At 43.4% G+C, this 21,739-nt stretch overlaps 1 protein-coding gene and 1 long non-coding RNA gene across 4 annotated transcripts in view; one reads left to right on the forward strand and one right to left on the reverse strand.

The window, feature by feature from the left end:
• Window positions 1–9,217: 9,217 nt before the first annotated feature.
• On the reverse strand, window positions 9,218–13,525 carry LOC113932333. The gene is made up of 4 exons (XR_003523041.1): window positions 13,308–13,525; window positions 13,066–13,192; window positions 11,912–11,953; window positions 9,218–9,272 (listed from the first exon to the last, which is right to left on the reverse strand). It is a non-coding gene; the product is annotated as an uncharacterized LOC113932333 (long non-coding RNA).
• Window positions 13,526–13,968: 443 nt separating this feature from the next.
• The window catches only part of SMURF1 (SMAD specific E3 ubiquitin protein ligase 1), a 108,661-nt gene continuing 100,890 nt past the window's right edge, over window positions 13,969–21,739 (forward strand). For all 3 annotated transcript variants that reach the window (XM_027611281.2, XM_027611282.2, XM_027611283.2), the window contains exon 1: window positions 13,969–14,072. In XM_027611281.2, coding sequence (XP_027467082.1) covers window positions 14,018–14,072 — 55 coding nt within the window. In that variant the 5' untranslated portion in view covers window positions 13,969–14,017. The remainder of the gene's footprint in view (window positions 14,073–21,739) is intronic.

Below are 21,739 nucleotides of genomic sequence, written 5' to 3' on the forward strand. Positions count from 1 at the left end.
AACTCAGAGAAGCTAGAGGAATTACTCTATATTTCAACAGATTTGAGAAGATAGGGACTGCAGGCATTAAACAAGAAGATGCTATGAAACAGGAACCATCTCAGAGATTGAATAATTATCGGGACAAAATTCAAGGGAAGGGTTTGAAGATAAACATAAGGAAAGATTTCAGACTATAGACTAGAAAGGAACAGAGATGAAAAAGTTGGGAGAAAAATGAGAGAGGATCAATTTGGGAGGCCCACCATCTGAATAACTGGAGTTCCAAAAAAAAAAAAAAAAAGTAAAAAATGGAGTGAGGAAACACAGGGGGAGATATTATCAAAGAAATCAGAAAAGAAAATTTATCAGAATTGAAGGCATCTCTAGGTTGAAGGAATCTCTGAGTTGAAGGACTCATTTGGAACGCAAAGCTGAATAAATGAGAAAAAGATGAATATCTACATTCAATGTGAAATTTCAGACCAAGAATAAATAGAAGATCCAAAAAATTTCCAGACAGAAACAATGTTATGTACAAAAGAATGAGATTAACATCAGATTTCTCTCTGGGGGTACTGAATGGTAGAATATAATGGGACAAAGCCTGGAAAGTTATTATTTTTTTTTACGATTTTATTTATTTGAGAGAGAGAGCAAGAGCTGGGAGAAGCAGGATCCCTGCTGAGCAGGGAGCCCAATGTGGGGCTCGATCCCAGGACCCTGGGATCATGACCTGAGCCAAAAGCAGATGCTTAACTGATTGAGCCACCCAGGCGCCCCAAAGCCTTGAACGTTCTGAGGGAAAATTACAACTGAGAATTCTATAGTCATATAAGGCACAATGGTATTTTCAGATATAAACTCAGGAGGGTTACCTTTCAAGTACATTCTAAGTAAGCTACTTGAGAATGTACACCATCAGAAAAGGGTGAAAACAATCTTACCCACACCCCCCCCCATCATCACCAAAAAGAAAAACATAAGATACAAGAAATAGTGGAATCAACTCAGAAGTCCATTGAAATGCAATCCCAGGATAACAGCTGTACAGTGAGGCTGGAAATCTGTTTGTTCGTTATTAGAACAGAAAGACATCTCCAGATAGAATGTTTTCAATGAGAGAAATGAAATAGACCAAAGTAACAGAATGACTAAGAAGCCAGATTATGTTCATAACTTGATGAAGAAAACATAAATCTCTTCCATCAATAAGAAGAAAGTAAGGCAATTAGAAATAACAGGTAAGGAGTGCCTCGGTGGCTCAGTCGTTAAGTGTCCGCCTTCGGCTCAGGTCATGATCCCAGCGTCCTGGGATCGAGCCCCGCATCGGGCTCCCTGCTCCACGGGAAGCCTGCTTCTCCCTCTCCCACTCCCCCTGCTTGTGTTCCCTCTCTCGCTGTCTCTCTCTCTGTCAAATAAATAAAATCTTAAAAAAAAAAATAACAGGTAAAAAATTATGTAAGAAACTCACGGCCAAACAGGAAGCAAACCAAAATGTGGTGTGATTTTAATCTTGTCCTGCAACAATCAACTCGTGGAACCAGCAGACAAAACAGGGAAGTCAACTCTGCTTGCAGAAGAGAATGTGAATGTTGTCATCCTTGACATTATCAGGGTTCAGCTGATAAATATGGAGGTGGGAGTATAGAGGACAACTATAAGAGAAGGTAAGGGTATTGATATCTTCATCTAATGTGGAGGGCATCATGAGTTATGGGCTGGTGGAAGAGCAAACACCAGCTCAAATAATTTTAAAGTACAAATAGAAGAAGCAAAAATACAAAGCAAGTACCAAAATGGAGTCAGGAGGAGGGAACTCCTTATCTTCCATAATGGGGAAACAGATAATGTCTTAAACTGAATGAAGAAATGCCAGTGTATATATATTATTATTTGTGAGAATATTATATATCTGGTAATATATGTATAGAAAAAACGTTCTGGGAGACTATCCACCAAGTTGATAACCTCTGGCTAGAGGAGAGGGGGAGTCCCAATTCTGTCACTGGTAGTGTTTTAATTATAATTAAAAATAGAAAACCTCAAAGACATTAGAATTGTGTAATCTCATGGTGTATTGCACAAATATGAATTTGAGTCCTAAACTCCTGAGGCATAACTCCACACAATGAAAGTCTGGTGAATGACTTGGGAGTTACCAGTAATAAAAAGGTGTTTCAGTGTGTGAGTTTCTCTTCTCTAAAGTAAACACCCTTTCGCTTGGTTCGGGTGAATCATAAAAGGGAAAAGATTCCATATCTCTGATTTGCTTGTTTTTGAGAAATGTGATTGTTTAGAACGCTTTTTTTGTTTTGTTTTGTTTTGTTTTGTTTGCAGGGGCAGATGGGGGAGTGGGAGAATCATAACATTTAACAATAATTAAAACTTATGGGAACTTGTATTATTTATAAAGTTCTGGTTACTACCTACACATTCAGTTGAGTAAATTTATAAAGGGAAGTCTTCTCTGGAAGGCTGCAGGTTTAGATACAAGCACCCCTAGATTAAGAACAATTATTTAAATGACACTTTTACAAAGGGTTTTCACAGATAACATCTTCCATGCCAGTAATTCTTATAAAAGCATGATGTTGGTATTATATCTATTTTATAGAAGAAGAAATTGAAGCTCAGAGATGTAAGGGAATCACCCATGATCACATAGCCAGCAAACAGGAGGATATTTAAGCTCAGTCTGCTGATGCCAAACCCACTCCCAGTTGTATCCCTAATGGGAGGATTGCTAGGGAATTAATTGTTCTGGGTTTACCCTGGTTCTTATATGCCTTGGGTTCTTAGTTCTCTGTGCATTTCAAGGAAAGGAAACTCTGGTGATTGTTAAAGAGTTTGTGACACGTCTATAGTCTTAAGGAAAGGTAGGGAAGGTAATGTTTGGGTCATCAAGATATCAGGATCCAAAGGAGGCTTGAAGGTGATTTTTTTGATGAAGGGGCCCTCCGCCATTACTGTTGGGAAGGTGAAGACACAGGTGCAGATGTGGGAGGCTTCAAAGTGATTTTTATAGGACTTCTCTAGAAGGATTTCCAAGGAGTATACCTACCGTAATAACCAGGTATTCTTTCTCTTTGCCTGCGGCCATAAATCTGGCTTCCTAACTATAGGTACTCTTCTATCAAAACCCCAGGAATGTTCTAAGCTGAGTGATTGGGGGTCAAATTGGCAACTCTTTCTTTTGAACCTGCAGTCCAATTCTTTTCAATAAGAAGAGAAATAGCTCTTTGTCAAAAAAAAAAAAGAGAAAACCCTAGTGCTACCCCAATACTGTATTGCAGGCACTGGCAAGTTCATAGCTTGCCTGAGTCATTCATTGTTGGCACCAATCTCCCACCCCCTTCCCCCTCCTGCTTAAATAGGAATTATTCTGCAAAGGATTGCCTTCGGAGTATGGAAACTCCTTTAGGCGAAGGATGCATTAGCTGATGGGTTCCATGAAACATCTCTAATGATTCTTAGCTCTACCCTTTTTTGAAGGAAGGCATTCTCCTACGACCAACCCTTTATTATCAAAATATTCCATTCAGATGCAATATAGTTTATTTGGGATAACAATATTCAAGATTCTTAGTGTTCATCAATGAGTAGGGAATCCAACCATAATCCACAAATGCAACTGTAGAAAGTACAGTTTTTCTCCTTTGCAGCTAGTACTTTCCTCAGAATAAAACTGTATTCCCATTTGATTCCAAAGACTCTCACTTATTAGAGGGAGGCATGGCAGTCCTGTCCTGTGCTTGGTTAAGACATCACAGACTTTGCTTGCTGAGAAAACGGCAATGTCTAAATTTATTATACCTCTAAGTGACAACCTAAGATAAAAACTCACAGCAGAAATAGATGTGGCTTGTTGAGAAAGCTGCTCGAGTCTTTTAAAAAGCAAAGGTTTTGGGGCTGCCTTATGAGAAATAAAGTTACCAACCATACATCCTGAGTATCAAATTTAAATTGGTGATGTTTCTGAATGGATCACAGCTCGTTTCTGAAACTCTTTAGAAACTTGCTGCTTAAGGCATGTGCAAGTTTTTTGTTTTGTTTCGTTTAGTTTTCCACATGCATCCAGGTGAAGCGGTCAAACCCTTCCGCTTGTCCATGGACACCGATAGCATATTGATGTCCACAAGAAAGGGAAGACCTTACTGTGGCTCTTCTGCCTTATTTATATGTTATTTGCTTATGTGATGGTTTCCACTACCAGACACGAGCCACAAAAATGCAGGGACCATACCTTATCCACCTTTTAAAATTCTTTGCCAAACAGCCTGATTCAATAATGGACAAAGGACTTGAATAGACATTTTCCAGGGACCTACAAATGGCCAACATGCACATGAAAGGATGATCAATGTCAGTCATCAGGGAAATGCATTATCAAAGCCACAATGAGATACTACTTCACGGACACTAGGATGGCTGCTATCAAAAACCAGAAAACACAAGTGATGGTGAGGATGTGGAGAAATTGGAACCCTTTTACACTGTTGGTAGGAATGTAAAATGGTATGGCCATTATGGAAACCAGTGCGGTGATTCCTCAAAAAATAAAAATAGAATTACCATATCATCCAACAATTCCACTTTTGTGTATCTACCCAAAAGAATCAAGAGCAGGGTCTTGAAGAGGGATTTGTCCACCTGTGTTCACAACAGCCTTATTTACAATAGCTAAAACATGGAAGCAAGCCAGATGTCCATCAACGGAGGAATGGATTAGCCAAGTATGGTCTCTCCAACAATGGAGTATCATTCAGCCTTAAAAGGGGAGAAAATTCTGACACCTGCTGCAACGTGGATTAATCTTAAGGATATCATGTTAAGCGAAACAGGCCAGTTACAAAAAGACAAATATTGTATGATTCCACTTATATGAGGTCTCTGGAATAGTCAAATTCACAGAGACAGAAAGCAGAATGGTGATTGCCAGGGGCTGGGGGAAGGAGACAATGGGAAGTTGTTGAATGGGTACAGAGTTTGTTTTACATGATGAAATGAGTTCTGGAGATGGATGATGGTGGTGAAGCATAACATTATGAATGTATTTAATACCACTGACTTTACACTTAACGGTGGTTAAGACGGTAAATTTTATGTTACGCATATTTTGCCACAATAAAAAAATTGGGGAAAAAATCCGACAGCTCATATCCAAACTACGTAATGAATGCCTGTAAATCCGTAAGAAAGACAGAAAATCCCATAGAAAAATGAAGAAACCCAAAACATTGCATATGCACTTCGCTAAAGGGATCCCAAAGAGCCAAAGTAATACCCTATCAGTAATCAGAAAATGCAGTTTAATATAATGCTCATATTAGTAAAAATGCAGTTTAACATAATGCTTATATTAGCCCCAAAGTGGAACATTCAAATGTCTATGAATGGATAAATTGAGGTATAGTCATACAAAGACTACTACTCAAACAATAAAAATAAATGAACTATAGCCACAACACAATAATGTGGATAAATCTCAGAAACATAATGTTGAGTTAGAAAAACTCAGATGCAAAATAGTACATACTGTTTAGTTCCTCCTACAGAAAGTTCAAACACAGGCAAAAGAGAACCATATACTTAAGGATTCATACTTCATTAATAAAACTATGAATAAAAGCAAAGAAATGATTACAATAAGAGGAGAGTGGTTACCCGGGAAGGCGGCTGGGAAAGATTGTGATTGGGCGGATGAATGTAGGGGTCTTTTGGGGTCTGGCGATGTTCTATTTCTTTACCTCCTGGTGACTACATAGGAGTTTCACCTTTCCTTACGTGTGTTATATTTCACAACAAAAATGTTTATAATAGCAAAAAAAATTCCTTGCACATTAGCACGTTGCCTGGCACATTGAAGTTTCTTAATAAATGTTTGCTTATCTTCTACTGTGCAATAAAGAGGAAAAGTGAACTTATATTATAAGTTGGTGCATACAAATGACAAAACCGTATTCCTGGAAAGAAAAAATGGGCATCTATTCTGTGGCCTAAGCCCCATCCTCCCCTATCCCTCCAGGGGGATCCTGGGCAGACAGAGGATTGATGCAGTCTAGAGAGATGGATAGATGGACAAAGGGTCTATTTGCAGCACATGGACAGTGCTATGGACAGGCACCGAAGAAAGGATGAACTTGGATTGGAAATAGCTATCGCTGAAGATCTTTATCATGTTCACTTAGCAGGAGTAGAAGCTAATAATTATATAAGCATCCTTCCCTCACACAAAACAGAACCCCAAATTAACTTAATTTGTTTATATGAATGCCTTTAAATAATGAGGTACGCAGCTCCCGCCCCTTTCTTGGTACTAGGGGAATCTTTATCACATTCATCTGCACTTGTTTCTATTTTTGCACAATCAGGATAAGATTAGAGCCTTGCTGGATCTCCGCAGAAAGATGAGTGATTCAAATACTGTGCAGAACGCAGAGAGCAATGATTTGGTGACTGGTTCAGCGCATCTGCAGGACTGGGAAATTGGGTCACCTCCTTGCCAGCACAAGCCCTGGTTAATATTTGTCACAGATGGGCACTTACTACAAGTCTTTTTTTTTTTTTTTTTTATAATTAGCGCAAGAGTGTGTGATTCATGAATTTTCCAGTGAATTCCTTCAGCCTTTCCTCTTGTCAGGATTCCTCTGTCTTCGCATGAGAATCAGCATGTGCTTGGGGAATCAAATACTGAACTCTAAATTCCTGGTTATCAGTTTATTCCAATCACAGCAAATGTTAGTCCTCGGCTCTCCTTCCCCCATCACGTTCCTGGGGCAGACATTAGCCACGTGGGAGTTGTTCAGTTCTCTTCCTATTAGGGAGAAAGCCCTACTGTGTGTAGTTTGGGCAGGAGGCAGTGGCCCAGTTCCCACTACAAAAGTCAAAGTGGCTTTATCTTTCCCTCTTGCCCCCTGGCAGCCAGGGCGTGGGGCCTGGTCTAGACTCAGCCAATTGGGAACTCCTTCTGGTGCTTACAATCCTGAGATGTACAGACAGATGGTGTTAAGTCCTAGGGGAGCAGGGGTGGCGTCCTGGCCATACTGTTTCTCATTAAGAAAAAAATCTCCTTAGCTGTCCGGATGTTTTGATCACTGCCCATATTCTCTCATGAAATCTAGCAAGGATTCTGTGACCTAACCCCCCCCACCCCCCCCACCTGAAACTCTTCTAATATATCCCATTTTTGATTAAGTTACCTATAGTTGTTTTTGACATTCTGGCCAAAGTATCTTTGTTTTGGATTTCGTACATTAGGACAATAGGAAGGTAACTACGTGCCTTTCACAGTGACTCTCAAATGCAAGCCTGTATCGGAATCACCCGGAGGGTTTGTTGGACTGTGAATTGTTAGGTCTACCTTCTGAGTTTCTGATGCAGTCAGTCTGGGGTGCTGCCTGAGAATTTGCATTTCTGACAGTCCCCTGGTGATGCTGCTTCTCCGGCGACCATACTTTCTAGAACCATTGGCCTAGAATACAGGAGCGCTTCCTCTAGCCCTGTCCAAAAACCAGCAACAGTTTTTAGCCAATGAACAATGATTCAGGGTCTTACTTGGGATTTCCTTTGGTTTGTTGATTTCCCTGGTTATTGTTGCTTATATATTACAGATGAGATACAATAAACTTAGAGAATACTTACCTTATTTTTCTAGACCAATAGAAATCATGAGATTCTGAGGGAGTAGTAGACCAGAAGCCTGGGCATTGCCTTTGTTTATTTACGGTAAAAATGTGATGTCTGAATTTTTAAAAATGAGCTTATTATATTCCTAGCAGTATCTTAATTACTTTTATTAGGATAGTCAATTGTTTAAAACACTGCTCATCCAAGTGGGAACTACTCTATAGACAAAAACTACATTTTTAAATGTATAATAGCAGTTTAATCATTTTCTCATTTTCACTATGACCTTATCTGTTTCTGAACATAGACTGTGGGGTTCCACTAGGATCTTTTTTTTTTTTTTTTAAGATTTCATTTATTTGAGAGAGAGCAGGAGCAGGGTTGAGGGGGAGGGACAGAGGGAGAGGAAGAAGCAGACTCCCCACTGAGCAGGAAGCCCAATGCAGGGCTCGATCCCAGGACTCAATCCCAGGACCTGATCCCAGGACCTGGAGATCATGACCTGAGCCGAAGGCAGGCGCTTAACTGACTGAGCCACCCAGGTGCCCCACAACTAGGATCTTTAAAGAAATTATTTTTTCTAGAATTGTCCCTAATTACTTGGCTGCATATATTTGAAGAAATAATCTAAATCTCAAATAATTCCACAGCCATAAAACACAACCACATACCTATTAGGACGGCCAACAGGGAAGACAGTGACAATACCAAATGCTGGCAAGGATGCTGAGAAACATTGCTCGTAGAAAAGTAAAATGCTGGGGCGCCTGGGCGGCTCAGTGTGTTAAGCGTCTGCCTTTGACTCAGGTCATGATCCCAGGGTCCTGGGATTGAGCCCTGCCTTGGGCTCCCTGCTCTCTCTCCCTCTGCCTGCCACTCCCCCTGCTTGGTCGTGCTCTCTCTCTGTCAAACAAGCAAATAAAATCTTTTAAGAAAGGTAAAGTAAAATTCTATAGCCACTCGAAAAAAGTTTGGCAGTTTCTTAGAACACCAAACTTCCGTATGACTCAGCAATTGTACTCTAGGGCTGTTATTCCAGAGAAATCAAAACTTCTTATGTTCACATACATGTCGTCACGTCACGTGAATATTCACAGTAGTTTATTAACAGTAACCAAAACCTGGAGTTAGCCCAGGTACCCTCCAGTGGGTGAATGGTTAAACAAAAGGTGATACAGCCAACTCATGAAATACTACCTGGTCATAAAAAGGAACGAACTATTGAAACAGGTTACAATTTGGATGAGTCTCCTGGGGGATTATGCTGTGTGAGAGAAACCCATTCTAAAAGACTATATTGTATATGATTCCATCTATGTAACATTTTTGAATTGGCCACATTTTAGCAATAGAGGATAGATTAGTTGCCAGGTGTTGGTGATGGGACAAAACGACATGAATGAGGAAGGCATGGTGTTGGTGTGTTCAGTAGTTTGTGGTGGTGGACACTTGAACCACACAGGTGTTAAAAATCTATATAACTCGGGGCGCCTGGGTGGCTCAGTCGGTTAGGCGGCTGCCTTTGGCGCAGGTCATGATGCCAGGGTCCTGGGATCGAGCCCCGCATCCGGCTCCCTGCTCGGCGGGGAGTCTGCTGCTCCCTCTCCCACTCCCCCTGCTTGTGCTCTCTCTCTCTCTCTCTCGCTCGCTCGCTGTGTCTCTCTCTGTCAAATAAATAAATAAAAATCTAAAAAAATGTATATAACTTAATACACATAAGTCCAAGTTAAAAAGGGGAAAATCTGAATATTATTGGATTGTATCAATGTCAATATCCCGGTTGTGATATTATACTATAGTTTTGTAAAATGTTACCGTTGGGAAAACTGGGCACAGTGTGCAAGGGATCTGTCCGTATTATTTCTTGTAACTACATGCAAGTCTGCAATGATGTCAATAAATGTTTTAATTAAAAAAAGATCCTACCGGGGTGCCTGAGTGGCTCAGGAGGTTGAGCAGCCAACTCTTGATTTCAGCGCAGGTTATGATCTCAAGGTTGTGAGATCGAGCCCCATGTGGGCTCTGTGCCGAGCGTGGAGCCTGCTTAAGATTTTCTCTCTCCCTCTCCCTTTGTGCCTTCCTCCTGCTCATGAATGTGCTCTCTCTCTCAAATAAATAAAAAATAAATAAATAAAACAAAAAGATCTTATCAAAGATAATAAACCCTATCAATTATAATACTATAGTAAGACTTGCATATTGGTAATATTAAGCTTAGGGTGTAATTTAAGGCTTCCAGGCATAGAAGGATAAGTGAATATGCTAATTATTCATTTATCCCATTTTTATATGTGATTATATCATTATAATCACAATTTTGTATATCTGATTGTTTTAAAAACTTAATGTTTGGGTGAAAAGCAGAAGAGGCCCAGATCCTAGACCTAGGAAAGATCTTAAAGGCTAGTCTGTTCTAGCCACTGGTCACAGAGGCTCATGCACAGCAGCGTACTCCCAAGAGGTATTTGGTATAGCCACCAGGGACCCTCTGCACAATGTCCCCGATTTCCCTAGGGTAATAGCACTAGTAGGTTTGGGGGAAAGCCTAGCATATGCATTTTACATGTACTTATAAGAACTACCATTTACCAAGGGCCTGCTCTAGTAGACTGCTAAATCTACATCTAATTTAAACCTCATGATGACTTCGGGTGAGAGGCATTATTATCTCCATTGTACGGAGGAGCAAACTGAGGCTTGGCGACTTTAATTAACTTGCTCTGGCACCAGTTGGTAACGTGGGGGAGCCAGAGAAGAGTGTGGGTGTGTGTGTACCACAGCTGCCCTCTTTTCAGGATGCATACCCACTGCCTTCCAAAGGGGTTTCTGCTGTGTTGGTTCCTGAACGTACACATACGGGATATTCCCAGTGTGATTTGCTTGATCATTTCCTTCAGATTAGGAGTTCTTAATCTAGAGGCTATGGGACCTTACAGGATCCACAAACTGGTTTCAGGAGATCATGAGCCCACTGAAATTGAATGTAAATTTGGTGCATATTTGCACATATGAATTTTTCTGGGCAAAGGCTCCATTGTTTCCATCAGATTCCCTGAAGAGGTTTGCGAATCAAAAGACAGGTTAAGAACCACTGCAGTTAGATCTAAAGAGAGTTTTTTTTTTTTTTTTTTTTTTTTTACCCCCACCGGAAAGTGTTTCAAATGCCCAATAACACCGACAAAGGCAAGTGATACATTTGGGAGAAATAAAATAAGCTGCCAAATCCTACATAGAAAGCAGGGTCAAAACTGCTCTTTTGTAAAGTCATTGCAAAGAGGATACTTGAAGACACTCACCAAATTTCATCTCTGTCTCAGCAGAATTGTTAAACGCTTCCCATCTACTTGTTCCAGGAATCTTTGAAAGAGAGTATTTTTGACAAATTTGATATACGGTGAAAGGATATCAAAGTACCTTAAGTTCAGGATAAGGACTGGTCCGCAGGTTTAGCACAAAATTGTGGCTGATGAATTTTATGTGCGCCAATACCTTTTATCATCGTTATCAACTTTTTAAGAAGATTTATTTATTTGAGAGAGAGAGCTCGTGAGAGTGCACGTGTGCATGCATGCACAGGGCAGGGCGGGGGAGGGGTAGAAGGAGGGAGGGAGGGAGAGAACTTCAAGCAGACTCCCTGCGGAGCACAGAGCCTGATGCAGGGCTTGATCTCACGACTGTGAGATCAGGGTGTGGGCCTAAATCAAGAGTCGGATGCTTAACCGACTAAGCCACCCAGGCGCTCCTCATCTTTATCAACTTTTTGATAGAGTCAGGTGTGCAGATAGAAGATCGAGCAGCTGTAACATCACAGCACTTGAACTGAAATCTGTGCTGGAAAATACATTCATTTTCCTGCCTCTGCACAAGCCCTTCCCTCTGCCTGCAATGCCCTTGTCCAATGAACTTGAATGCTGCATTTAAGTCCTGGATGGAGGTCTTCTGTGACTCTGCTGTGATCTTCCCATCTTTCTCCTCCCAGGCAGAACGGTCCTGTCATCTATGTGTTCTGTCCCTCAGTACACACCTCCATCAGTGTGTCCTTGTCAGTGGTTCCTGTGTCTGTTTCATCCGGGCCACTGAGCCTCTGAAATGCTATACCTGTGACTTATTTTGTATTCCTTGTCCCTAGCCACATAGTAGGTGGCTGGAGTTTGCCAATGAATAAAACATTAGCTTCCATCTAGGAAGGCCCTCCTTGTGCAGGCTGTGTTGAAAGACACGGTTAGGTGTGTCTGGTTAAATGACAGCGGCAATTACTTGTTAATGAGTAAATGAAATGCCTTTCCGTGACCTCCTGACTCACCTGTTGAGGAAACAATCAGGAAAAGTTCGAAGGCCCAGACATCTAGGAAGGTAAGAAAACAATGAGGTTAAGAAATGGAAGGATTTTAGGTCAGGAACAGCTAGGGATCAGAAGTGGGGGCCAGCACTCGGCTAAGCAGAGAGGGAGAAGTTTAGTCTGGTTGAGAGAGAAGAGACTTCTTGAATATGAGAATGAAGAGAAGGGAGACATACTGGGTGGACTGAAAGAAGAATGGGGATCACTTCGGGGCAGGGGTTAGAGACTCTAAATGGATTTATTCAGACCCCAGGGACTCACTCTTAGTGACAGTCGCCTACATCTAGATTCTGGGTCTACTGCTCTGTTGCTTAAACATAGCTTGATATCTTGGATATTTCACTAGAATTACTGAAATTCTGAGCTGCAAGGGGCCATAGAAATGATCTGGGCCATTTTTTTAAAAAGATATATTTATTTATTTGAGAGAGAGAGAGTGAGAACAGGGGAGGAGCAGAGGGGGAGAGAGAATCTCAAGCAGGCTCCATGCCCAGTGCAGAGCCCCAGCGCAGGGCTTGAGATCAGGACCTAAGCTGAAATCAAGAGTCAGCCACCCAAGGGCATGTCTTTTTATTTGACTGACTGAGCCTCCAAGAGGCAGCTTTGAATCCAGCCCAGGAGACACTCCGCTCTCATTGGGTTCAGCCTGAGGCAGGGAGGCATGTCTAGCAGCCCTCGGGAGAGGTCTCTATTCTTAAGAGTGTGACCCCAGGAAAGGTCCCTGACTGCACGGGGTAGCTGCAAAGGCTCAGAGCCTGGTTTCCTTAAGATACAAACCAAATAAGGGCTTTCGAAGAATTAGGTAGTTGGTTAAAAACAACTTTGGTAAACAAGCCCAGCTTTTCCTCTTTATTAACATATTTCCTCTCCGTTAGGGGTTAACAAAGAGAGGAGTTGGTTTGCTGTAGAAAGCCTAGAAAGCCTTTTAGTTCTACCCTGCAACTCTGGGGGGAGGGGAAATATTAGCTTTAGTTAAACTGCAAATCTGGGAGGGTAAGTGCTAGCAGAAAGCGGGGAAACAAGGCCGTAAAGCTGCCTTTTTGTTGGTTTGAATTGTGTGCAGATTGGATAACAAACATCTACCTCTCAACTTTATCCCTCTCTACCAGCGTGTTTACCTTGTCCATGTATGGCACTTCCAGCCATTCTGGCAACTCTGTCACGGGTCAATAGAGCGCACTAGTTGCACAGAACACACCTAGGGGACTTTGTGTCTTTGAGGTGTCTCCGTTGAAATTGCATTCTCTAAGAAAAAAAAAAAAGTGTTGCATGACTATTTGCGCAAGGTTCTTGGTGTGCAGTTACGGGCCTTATAACCTCTCTTCAATAGCTATCGGGGGCCCAGGGGTTTGAAAGAGACCTGGAAAATCAATTCCGTCCGCATCTGCAGACCCGTTCCCGTGGGGAATGTGAAGACCCAGGGCGACGGTTCGCGGGCCCAAACGGGGCCCCGCACGCTCGCTTCCCCTTCCGCGGGCCTCCAGGGCGTGCTCCGTTTCCAAGCCGGGATCTCCCGCGCCCGGCACCCGGCGGGAGGACGCGCGAAGCCCCGGCCACAGGTTCCAATCCCCGCGCGCCCCAACCCGGGCCGGCAACGTAGCCCCGCGGCGCGCCCCGCCCCGCCCCGACGTGTCCGCGGGCGCGCGCACGCACGCAGGCGCGGGGGCGCACAGCGCGAGCACGCGCAGGGCCGGGCCGGCACGGCGGCGGGAGCGCGCGCGGCTCCGGGAGGCGGCGGCGGCGGCGGAAGCGGCGAGGGCGGCGGGCGTCCGGCTCTGAGGAGGTGGTGGTGGCGGCGACGGAGGAGGAGGCGGAGGCGGCGGCTCCGGACTGGGCTCGGCTGGGAGCGGGCAAGGGTCGGGGACGCCGGGTCGAGCGCCGATCCCCCGGGTCGACCATCCTCCCGCCGCCCGGACGCCTGGGCCGCGGAGTTTGTGTCCCGGCTCGGACCCCGGCGCCCAGCCCGGAGCCGTAACCTTGAGGCGGCGGCGGCGGCGGCGGCGGGGCCGGGCCGGGCCGGGCCGGGGGGCGGCGGCGCTGGATCCGCGGCTGCCCGATCGTTGGCGGGAGATGTCGAACCCCGGGACGCGCAGGAACGGCTCCAGCATCAAGATCCGTCTGACAGGTACGGCCGGCGGGAGGCCCACCCGTCTCCCCCCAGGCGCCCCCCCCCACGGCCCTGCGCCCGCTGGCGCCCCGCATGGCCCCCCAGCAGCCCCGGAATTTCCCGCAGAGCGCCCCGGTGGAGTGGCCCTCCCCCACGCCGGCCGTTGTCCCAGGACCTCGTCACCCCCCTCGGCGAGTGCCCCTCGCTCCTCGCTCCCGACCCCGCCCCCTCGCTGCTCCCGGCCCCGCCCCCTCGCTTCTCACCCCCACCCTACGGCCCTCTGGCTCCCCTCCTTCTCTCCCCACCTGACCCGTCGCGTCCCCCCTCCTGGCCCCCCTCCCGGGCCCCTTCCCGTTTTCACCCCCTCCGTCCTGGTCGCTCCCCTCCCTCTCCCCGCCTCGTCCCCTCGTTTCTCCCCTCGTGGCCCCGCCCCCCGCTGCTCAGCCCCCTTCCTCCCCGTCGCTTTCTTCCCTCTCCCCTCACCTGCCTCCTCGCTTTCCCTCCTGGCCCCGCCCCTTGGTCTTGGTCCCGCCCCTCGCTTCTCACCACCTTCCCACCCTCTCTCGCCTTCGGGTCTCTCCTCCGACGTGCCCCGCGCTTCTCCCTTCTGCCCCCCGTTTCTTACCCCCTCCCCCATACTCTCTCCCTTCCTCTCTCTCTACCCACCCCCAACTTGCCCCCTGGCTTCTCCCCTCCCGGCCCCGCCCCTTTATTCTCCCTTGGCCGCCCTCCCTCACTTTCCCCCTAAGCCCCGCCCCTCATTTTCCACCTAGTCCCGCCCTCGCTTATCTCGCAGCCCCGCCCCCTTGCTTCGGTCTCGCTGTCTCCACCCTTTCCTTCAGCCTCGAATTCCTCAGTCCTATCGTGTCGCTTCTCCCGGTCCTGTTCTCACTTCCCCGCTGGTCCAGACCTCTTCGGTCTAGTCCACTTCCTTTCTGACTCAGGCTAGGCCACTATCTACTCTTGACTGTGCTTCTTCGGTTCTTTTCTGCATTGCACTTTACCAGCCCCGCCCCCCTCCCCGCAACATCCTTGAGTCCTAAGCAGGGCTTAGGGACCCCCGCCCCCCGCTGGAGGCTTTGGCAGCTGCACTAATGCAGGCTCCTCGATTCACTCGCACTGAGTCTTCAATGAAGTGCCCGTGTCCCCTAGGAGGCTGTGTAGTGCCACCTTCAAGGGGGAGCGCGCAGCTCTGCTGCGGGCCGGCGACGCGGTGGTTTGGGCGAGTGTGGGTGCCAGCTGTCTGCTGGAGGCGCCCCTCGCTAGCCGGCGCCGGAGATCTGCCCCTTCGCGGGCTCGCCTCCAGCTTGAATCATACCTGAGGCCCGATTGGAGGGCTGCAGATTCGGTCCTGCCGGGGGACTTTCCGACCTCGAGTATTTACAGCTCTGGAGGGGAAATAAAAAGTTCAGGCTGATTCCTGTCAGGGGGCTTTCCCTTGGATTTTTCTGTTCAGTGGCCAGTCGGGTGAGGACCCAAAGTCAGATCCTTTCAAAGAGCCAATGAGCATTGTGGACACTTGATGGCAGATGCATAGCCCTAATTCGTCGGTAAAATCCAGGAAAATAACAATAGGTGATTGCTTTCAAACTAAAGTTTCCTTTGAAAGTACGTAGTTGTTGCACGATTATGTTTTTCAAGAAAAGGGGCATATATATTTTTTTCTTTCTTTTTTTTCCTTTTTGGTATAAAGATGTCAGATTAGGTTGCGATAAGATAATATGATCAGATAATGATTTGGACCCAAATCCAGACCCTGGTTTTGTGAAGTAACCGCTATGTATCCCAGGGATCTTTGCTTCTGGCGGAACATAATCCTTTATTCCAGGGCTAGTAGGAAACGCTTCTCACTGTGTAGATACAGTGTATAACATTGTTATTTTTATGGTTATATGAAAGCCATGTTTTTGACTTTGTAATGCTTGTAAAACTTTAATTACTGACAACTTTAATTTGATTCTCATTTACAGTGTAATCTGTAATTGACATCAGATTGGTTTCATTTTTCTTGTTAAAAGCAGAAGTAACTGATTTCATGAGTTTTGGTAGAAATGTGATTAATGTTTCAGAAGGAATAGGTTCTAATTACAATGTTTGTGTCAGGTGTATATATATATTAATCAAACCTAGTTGGCAGGTCTGGGCTTTTCCCTTGTCAAAGGGAGGGCTTGGTCTGTCCTCCCAAATTATTTTTGGATTTAGAAATTTAGATGCCAAAGATATAGAAATGCTTTGAAGAGTTTTGGATGGCATTTGCTATTGAAGGATCAGGTGATGAGTGTTATTTCCAAAGCCCCTTTTCCCTTCACCCCTGTTGGTGTTAATGAGGGTCTGGGATGAGCTGTGAGTGTGGTCATCCCAGCAACAGGATTGAGTTTAGCGGTGATTGCAGACCCCTGTGACCCACGTGTGTTGTCTGTTGAATGTTAATTGATGTTGAGACGCTAGAACCAGATATTTTGTTGTAGATAGAGTAGGTTTTGGTCTCATCTTTGAGGTTGTCAGGAGTTTGAAATCTCTTCATTTCTGGTATGTTGGGTAGCCATCTTTCAAAAGTTGTATACTCTTGTTACAGGTTTCAGAATTTATTACTACAGGTGATATTTGAAAAAAAAAATTTTTTTTTAAACCAAGAGATTTTCTAACCAGTCAGTAGTATCACACAGGGCATAATTCAAGACAACATCTGAAGACATTGGAGTATAAAAGAGCCTTTAGAACTTTGGGGTCCACAGTTGTATTTGGTGGTGAGTAGAGCATTGGATTTAAAATTAAGAGACGTGATTTTGGTCAGACCTGCCATACTGCATGATATGGAACAAATTATGTAACCTTGCTGGGTCTCCGTTTCCTCGTATAAAATGAGATTTCAACTTTAGTGTAACATTCTTTGATTCTTTCTCATTTTGGCTACCTACTTATTCCAGATTTCGTTGGGTACTTATGCTTTCTGTTAATGAGTCTCAATGCTGATTTTCAGAAATTTGTGTTAAAACACAGCACTTGTGTTTGATTTATGCAAAGCGTTCATTTTGTGTATTGGTTGGGATATATTTTTTTCTTCCTGTGGAACCCTTTCTGTTTTTGGAAACTATTGGGTGGTATATGGAACTGCTTTGGAAGACTGGCCTGTGCAGTAAAATGAATATTTGAGTCTTTATATTTAAAAGAATTGAGCTTTAATGAATGTCTTTGTGGTATTTTAACAGGAAAATAGTTTTTAAATAGTTTCAGTAGGTTTGGGGCATAAAATGTGCAAAATCAGGTTTTAAAGAACATTATCTTGCAGACATTTAGAGTTCACTGGCAATCAAACACTTTGGAAACGTTTTTATTTTAAATTCAAGCAAGATTTGCAAAAACTTTGTTCTTATGTGGTACGCAAATGAATCCCAGATACATTATTTAGGCCACTTTGGGTAAAGAATGGGATTTTGAGCTCTAAGGGTTCCACAGTGCTCTTCAAGCAAATTAAATTTTATTCTCATGTTAACCAGTTAGTTGAAATGGCAAATGCCCATAAACTTTTTTTGTGTTTTTATGCCTTGAAATACTCTCAGACCTCCTTGTGTTTTTATAGCTTTTGGAGCGTGACTGCGTGTTGTGAAGAGAGAAACATTCTAATTCCAAGTAGAGGGGGGAAGAGACCTTCCTTGATAGCGTGTGGAAATGGAGGCTATTTTTAAAGTTGTAGCACATGGGAAGTAAGGCAGACTTGGGGGGGTTTGGCCATCCAGATGATGCAACTTGGAGAGAAATAGTTGTATTAATAGCTGTTAATAACTCTAATTTATCAATAACAGGTGGCCTAATTGATTTGGGCTAGTTTGGTTTCTCTGAAAGGTTAAGAAAGCTGTTAAGAGTGTTGCCTTTGTCAGGTTATGCCAGCAGGGAACCTCGCTTATGTAAGGCAGGCAGAACTTTTGGTTTTAACAACTGTAACCGGGATAGGATGGAATAAGTCATTGGTGTTTAGCCATGAGCTGCTCCTGAGTTTCTGTAACATTTTCCTCAGGGTCAGCCTCAAGTTTCTGAAGGTACAGTCAAGGCATTTCTTCGAGCTGAATTAGCTAAGGGTGTGGGATGAGCTAAATCTAGTAACTGTTGAAATAAAAACTTCAGTTTTACTCTAAAAGAAATCACATTCTGCCAAACAGAGGTTGTATTACTGATTTTATTTGTGATTTGATCACATTAAGGTTGTCTTAAGGGACAACGTTTTTTCCCTCAAATCCATTTTTTAAAGCTTCTTGATCCACCTAACTGACCTGAGCAATGAAATACTTTATACACTTTGTTTTTTAAAGACTTTATTTATTTATTGACAGAGAGGGACACAGCAAGAGAGGGAACACAAGCAGGGGGCGTGGGAGAGGGAGAAGCAGGCTTCCCGCGGAGCAGGGCATCCGATACGGGGCTCGATCCCAGGACCCTGGGATCATGACCTGAGCCAAAGGTAGACGCTTAACCACAGAGCCACCCAGGCGCCCCTATACACTTTATTTTTATCTGTATCTTTATAGCAGTTGTAGTGAAATCCAACTAGAATTTTTGCCTAAAAGTTTAACCATTTGAGGTCAAAACTCTGGTTTTTGCAACCATGAAAGTGGTGTCTGAACTTTGAGTTGTTCCTTCTCATCTACAAATTTTCATTTTCTGTTTGGTCACGTTGTTGGGTCCTAGTGTGGAACGCTGGGTGTAAGGGGAGGTTCTGGGGGCTGAGTCACTTGGGAAGAAGTCTTTCCTCATGAATAAGAAAAGAAAGACTGACCCATAATATTTCAACATCAGCTCAGTGATCCACTTAACTAGACTGGCTGTTTTGTAACATGTTTGTGCGCACTGGTTAAAAGTTAAAATAGCTGAATTGTGCATTTTAATTGAGTGCCAAGAGCAAAAGGGAAGTTCAAGAACCTTCCGAAATAGATGAAATAATTTAGGATCTTGGCAATGCTCTGATTTTCTGGTTGAGAAACCCTAACTTTTAGAATTCTTATTTGGATCACATTTTTGTAATTTCAAAACTTTTAGAGGTTAAATATTTTTAAACAAATAGAGAATTAAAAGTATGTGGCTATTTTTGTCCCTGGACAACTTAAGTGACTGGTTTGCTTGTTGTTCTGTAAGTGAATTTTATTGAGAGAGAGCCCCTAATTTAAATTGGCTTGTCGTCCACTGCATGCTCATCCTAGCTGACCACAGTCCCTAAGGCATGCTACTTAGAGATGAGCTGGAGAGCTCTGTTGAAAAACAAAACAAAAGCACCTAGCCATGTGGATCAGGCATATCTTCTTTTTTAAAATGTTAGAATTTCTGTTGTGTCTACAGATGCAGTTTAATCCATTTGGATATTTAAACTAAGGGGAATGTTGTTTCCATACTTCTGGATTAAAGGGGAAAAAAACCCTTTTATTGTTTTAAAACAAGGCGTAAATAATGTACAATCAATGCGTCTGGCAATGCGCCCCACCTAATTCCAGCTGTGTTCACCTCCATCGCAGCTGAAAGGAATTCTAATTGGCTGAGGAATGTCGGCAACACTGTGTATCACTGAGCATGAACCTATTATGCTGGCTGCTGGGTGATGCATTTCAGATGTTTTAAGCTCCTGAGTCCAACTTGGAGGTTGGTTTCAGGAGTCTGGAAGAGAGAACGTTGTGAAGCTGCGGGTTGTAGACGGCAGCCTGCTTTTTTCTTCGTATGTTGGGCATTCGCTAAATTCTCTAAAGGCCATGGTGCTTTCTTGTGGCTTAAACCCTGGGTTGGGAGTCAGAAGGTCTGAAGTTGACTTCTAGCTCACAGAAGTGCCACAATGGGGAAAGGGGGTGGGTGGAATTATAATCTTTTAGGGACTCGGTTTGCCTACCTGTGATGCGAGACACCTGCCTTTTCACGTCGCACAAGGACTAGATGTGGATTAAATATTTTGATGAGTAGTTATGAATTATTTATAGAGTAGCATGGTGTAAATACAGAGTCATAGGTTCCTGTTATTTCTTTTTTTTTAAGATTTTTTTTATTTATTTAATGAGAGAGAGAGAAAATGGTAGAGAGAGAGAGCATGAGAGGGAGGAAGGTCAGAGGGAGAAGCAGACTCCCCGCTGAGCAGGGAGCCCAATGCGGGACTCGATCCCGGGACTCCAGGATCATGACCTGAGCCGAAGGCAGTCGCTTTAACCAACTGAGCCACCCAGGCGCCCTGGTTCCTGTTATTTCTTATTCCTAAATAATTATGTAAATGCTAAAGCTAATGGTATACTTTGACACTGAAGAAAATCTATAAAACCTATTGATGAACATGAAAAATGTACTCAAGAACAAACTGTTAAATTCTCTATGCACTCAGAAAGTTCCTTAGAGAAATAGTGTTAGAAGCCAAAGCCAGCATCATCTTTAATTGTGAATCCTTGGAAGCATTCCCATTAAAATCAGGAACAATACAGGGATGTACACTGTCAAAATTGTTATTAATTAGAGAAGGACATCAGAAAGCAAAATTGCTATTTGCAAATGATAAAATTTTATAGTTTTAGAAATCTAAAAGAATCAGCTGATTAACAATTATAAACAATTTTAAAAAGTAGTTGGATAGGAAATTTCTCCATGGAAAAAGAAAATGGATAAAAATTAATATGCAAAGACAAACTAGGAAAGACAATTTGCAATCTATGTGAAAATGAAAGTCTAGCTTCCTTAATATATAAAGAGCTTTCGAAATCAATTAGGAGTAGGCCAATAACCTATTTGCAAAGAATACATTTCACAGAAAAGAAAAAAATGGATTTCAAACATGCGAAAGGATACTCAGCCCTACATAGCAAACAAAATACCAGTTAAAACCAGGAGTGCAACCGTTTTTTCATTTAGCAGACTGACAGAGACCAAAGAGTTTGAAAATATGTTAGGGATGACAAAGGTGTGGAAAAGCAGAAACTCTTTCACACTGTTGGCTGAGAAATGTTAAGTTGACACAATAGGGTAAGGATGGCGGTTTGGTACTATCAGATAATGTATATGCCCTTTGATCAAACAATTCTGCCTCTAGGAATTTTTTTTTCCAGATCCATTCACACATTTGTGTAAAGTCTTACATGCTGCTGGTGCCTGCATGGCTACGTCGGAAGAGCATGAGACTTTTGATCTTAGGGTTGTAAGTTTGAGCCCCACCCACAATTGGGTGGAGAGATTACTTAAAAATGAATAAGTAAATAAACTTAAAAGTCTTACATGCAAATTTATTGCAGCATTGTTGAGATTATGAAAGACTGAAAACAGCCTAAATGTGCATCAGTAGAGCACTAAAGAAATTATGTTATATCCCCAGGGATGTGTAGCTGTTTAACAGAATAAGACAGTGCTTTATATTCTTTAAAAAAATTTTTTTTTTCAAATTTATTTATTTGAGAGAGAGAGCATGACCAGAGCAGAGGGAGAGGGAGAAGCAGACTCTCCACTGAGCAGGGAACCTGACATGGGACTCAATTCCGGGACCTTGGGATCATGACCTGAGCCAAAGGCAGACGTTCAACTGACTGAGCCACCCAGGTGCCCCAATAGTGCTTTATATTCTGATATGGAACATTTTCTAAGATATATTGTTGAGTGGGGGGAAAAGATTCAAAAGAGTGAATATTTTACATACTGTGTGAGTAATAAAAAATAAAAGGGGATATTTATATAGATCT

Source organism: Zalophus californianus, chromosome 10, assembly GCF_009762305.2.
Source record: "Zalophus californianus isolate mZalCal1 chromosome 10, mZalCal1.pri.v2, whole genome shotgun sequence".
NCBI classification, from domain to species: domain Eukaryota; kingdom Metazoa; phylum Chordata; class Mammalia; order Carnivora; family Otariidae; genus Zalophus; species Zalophus californianus.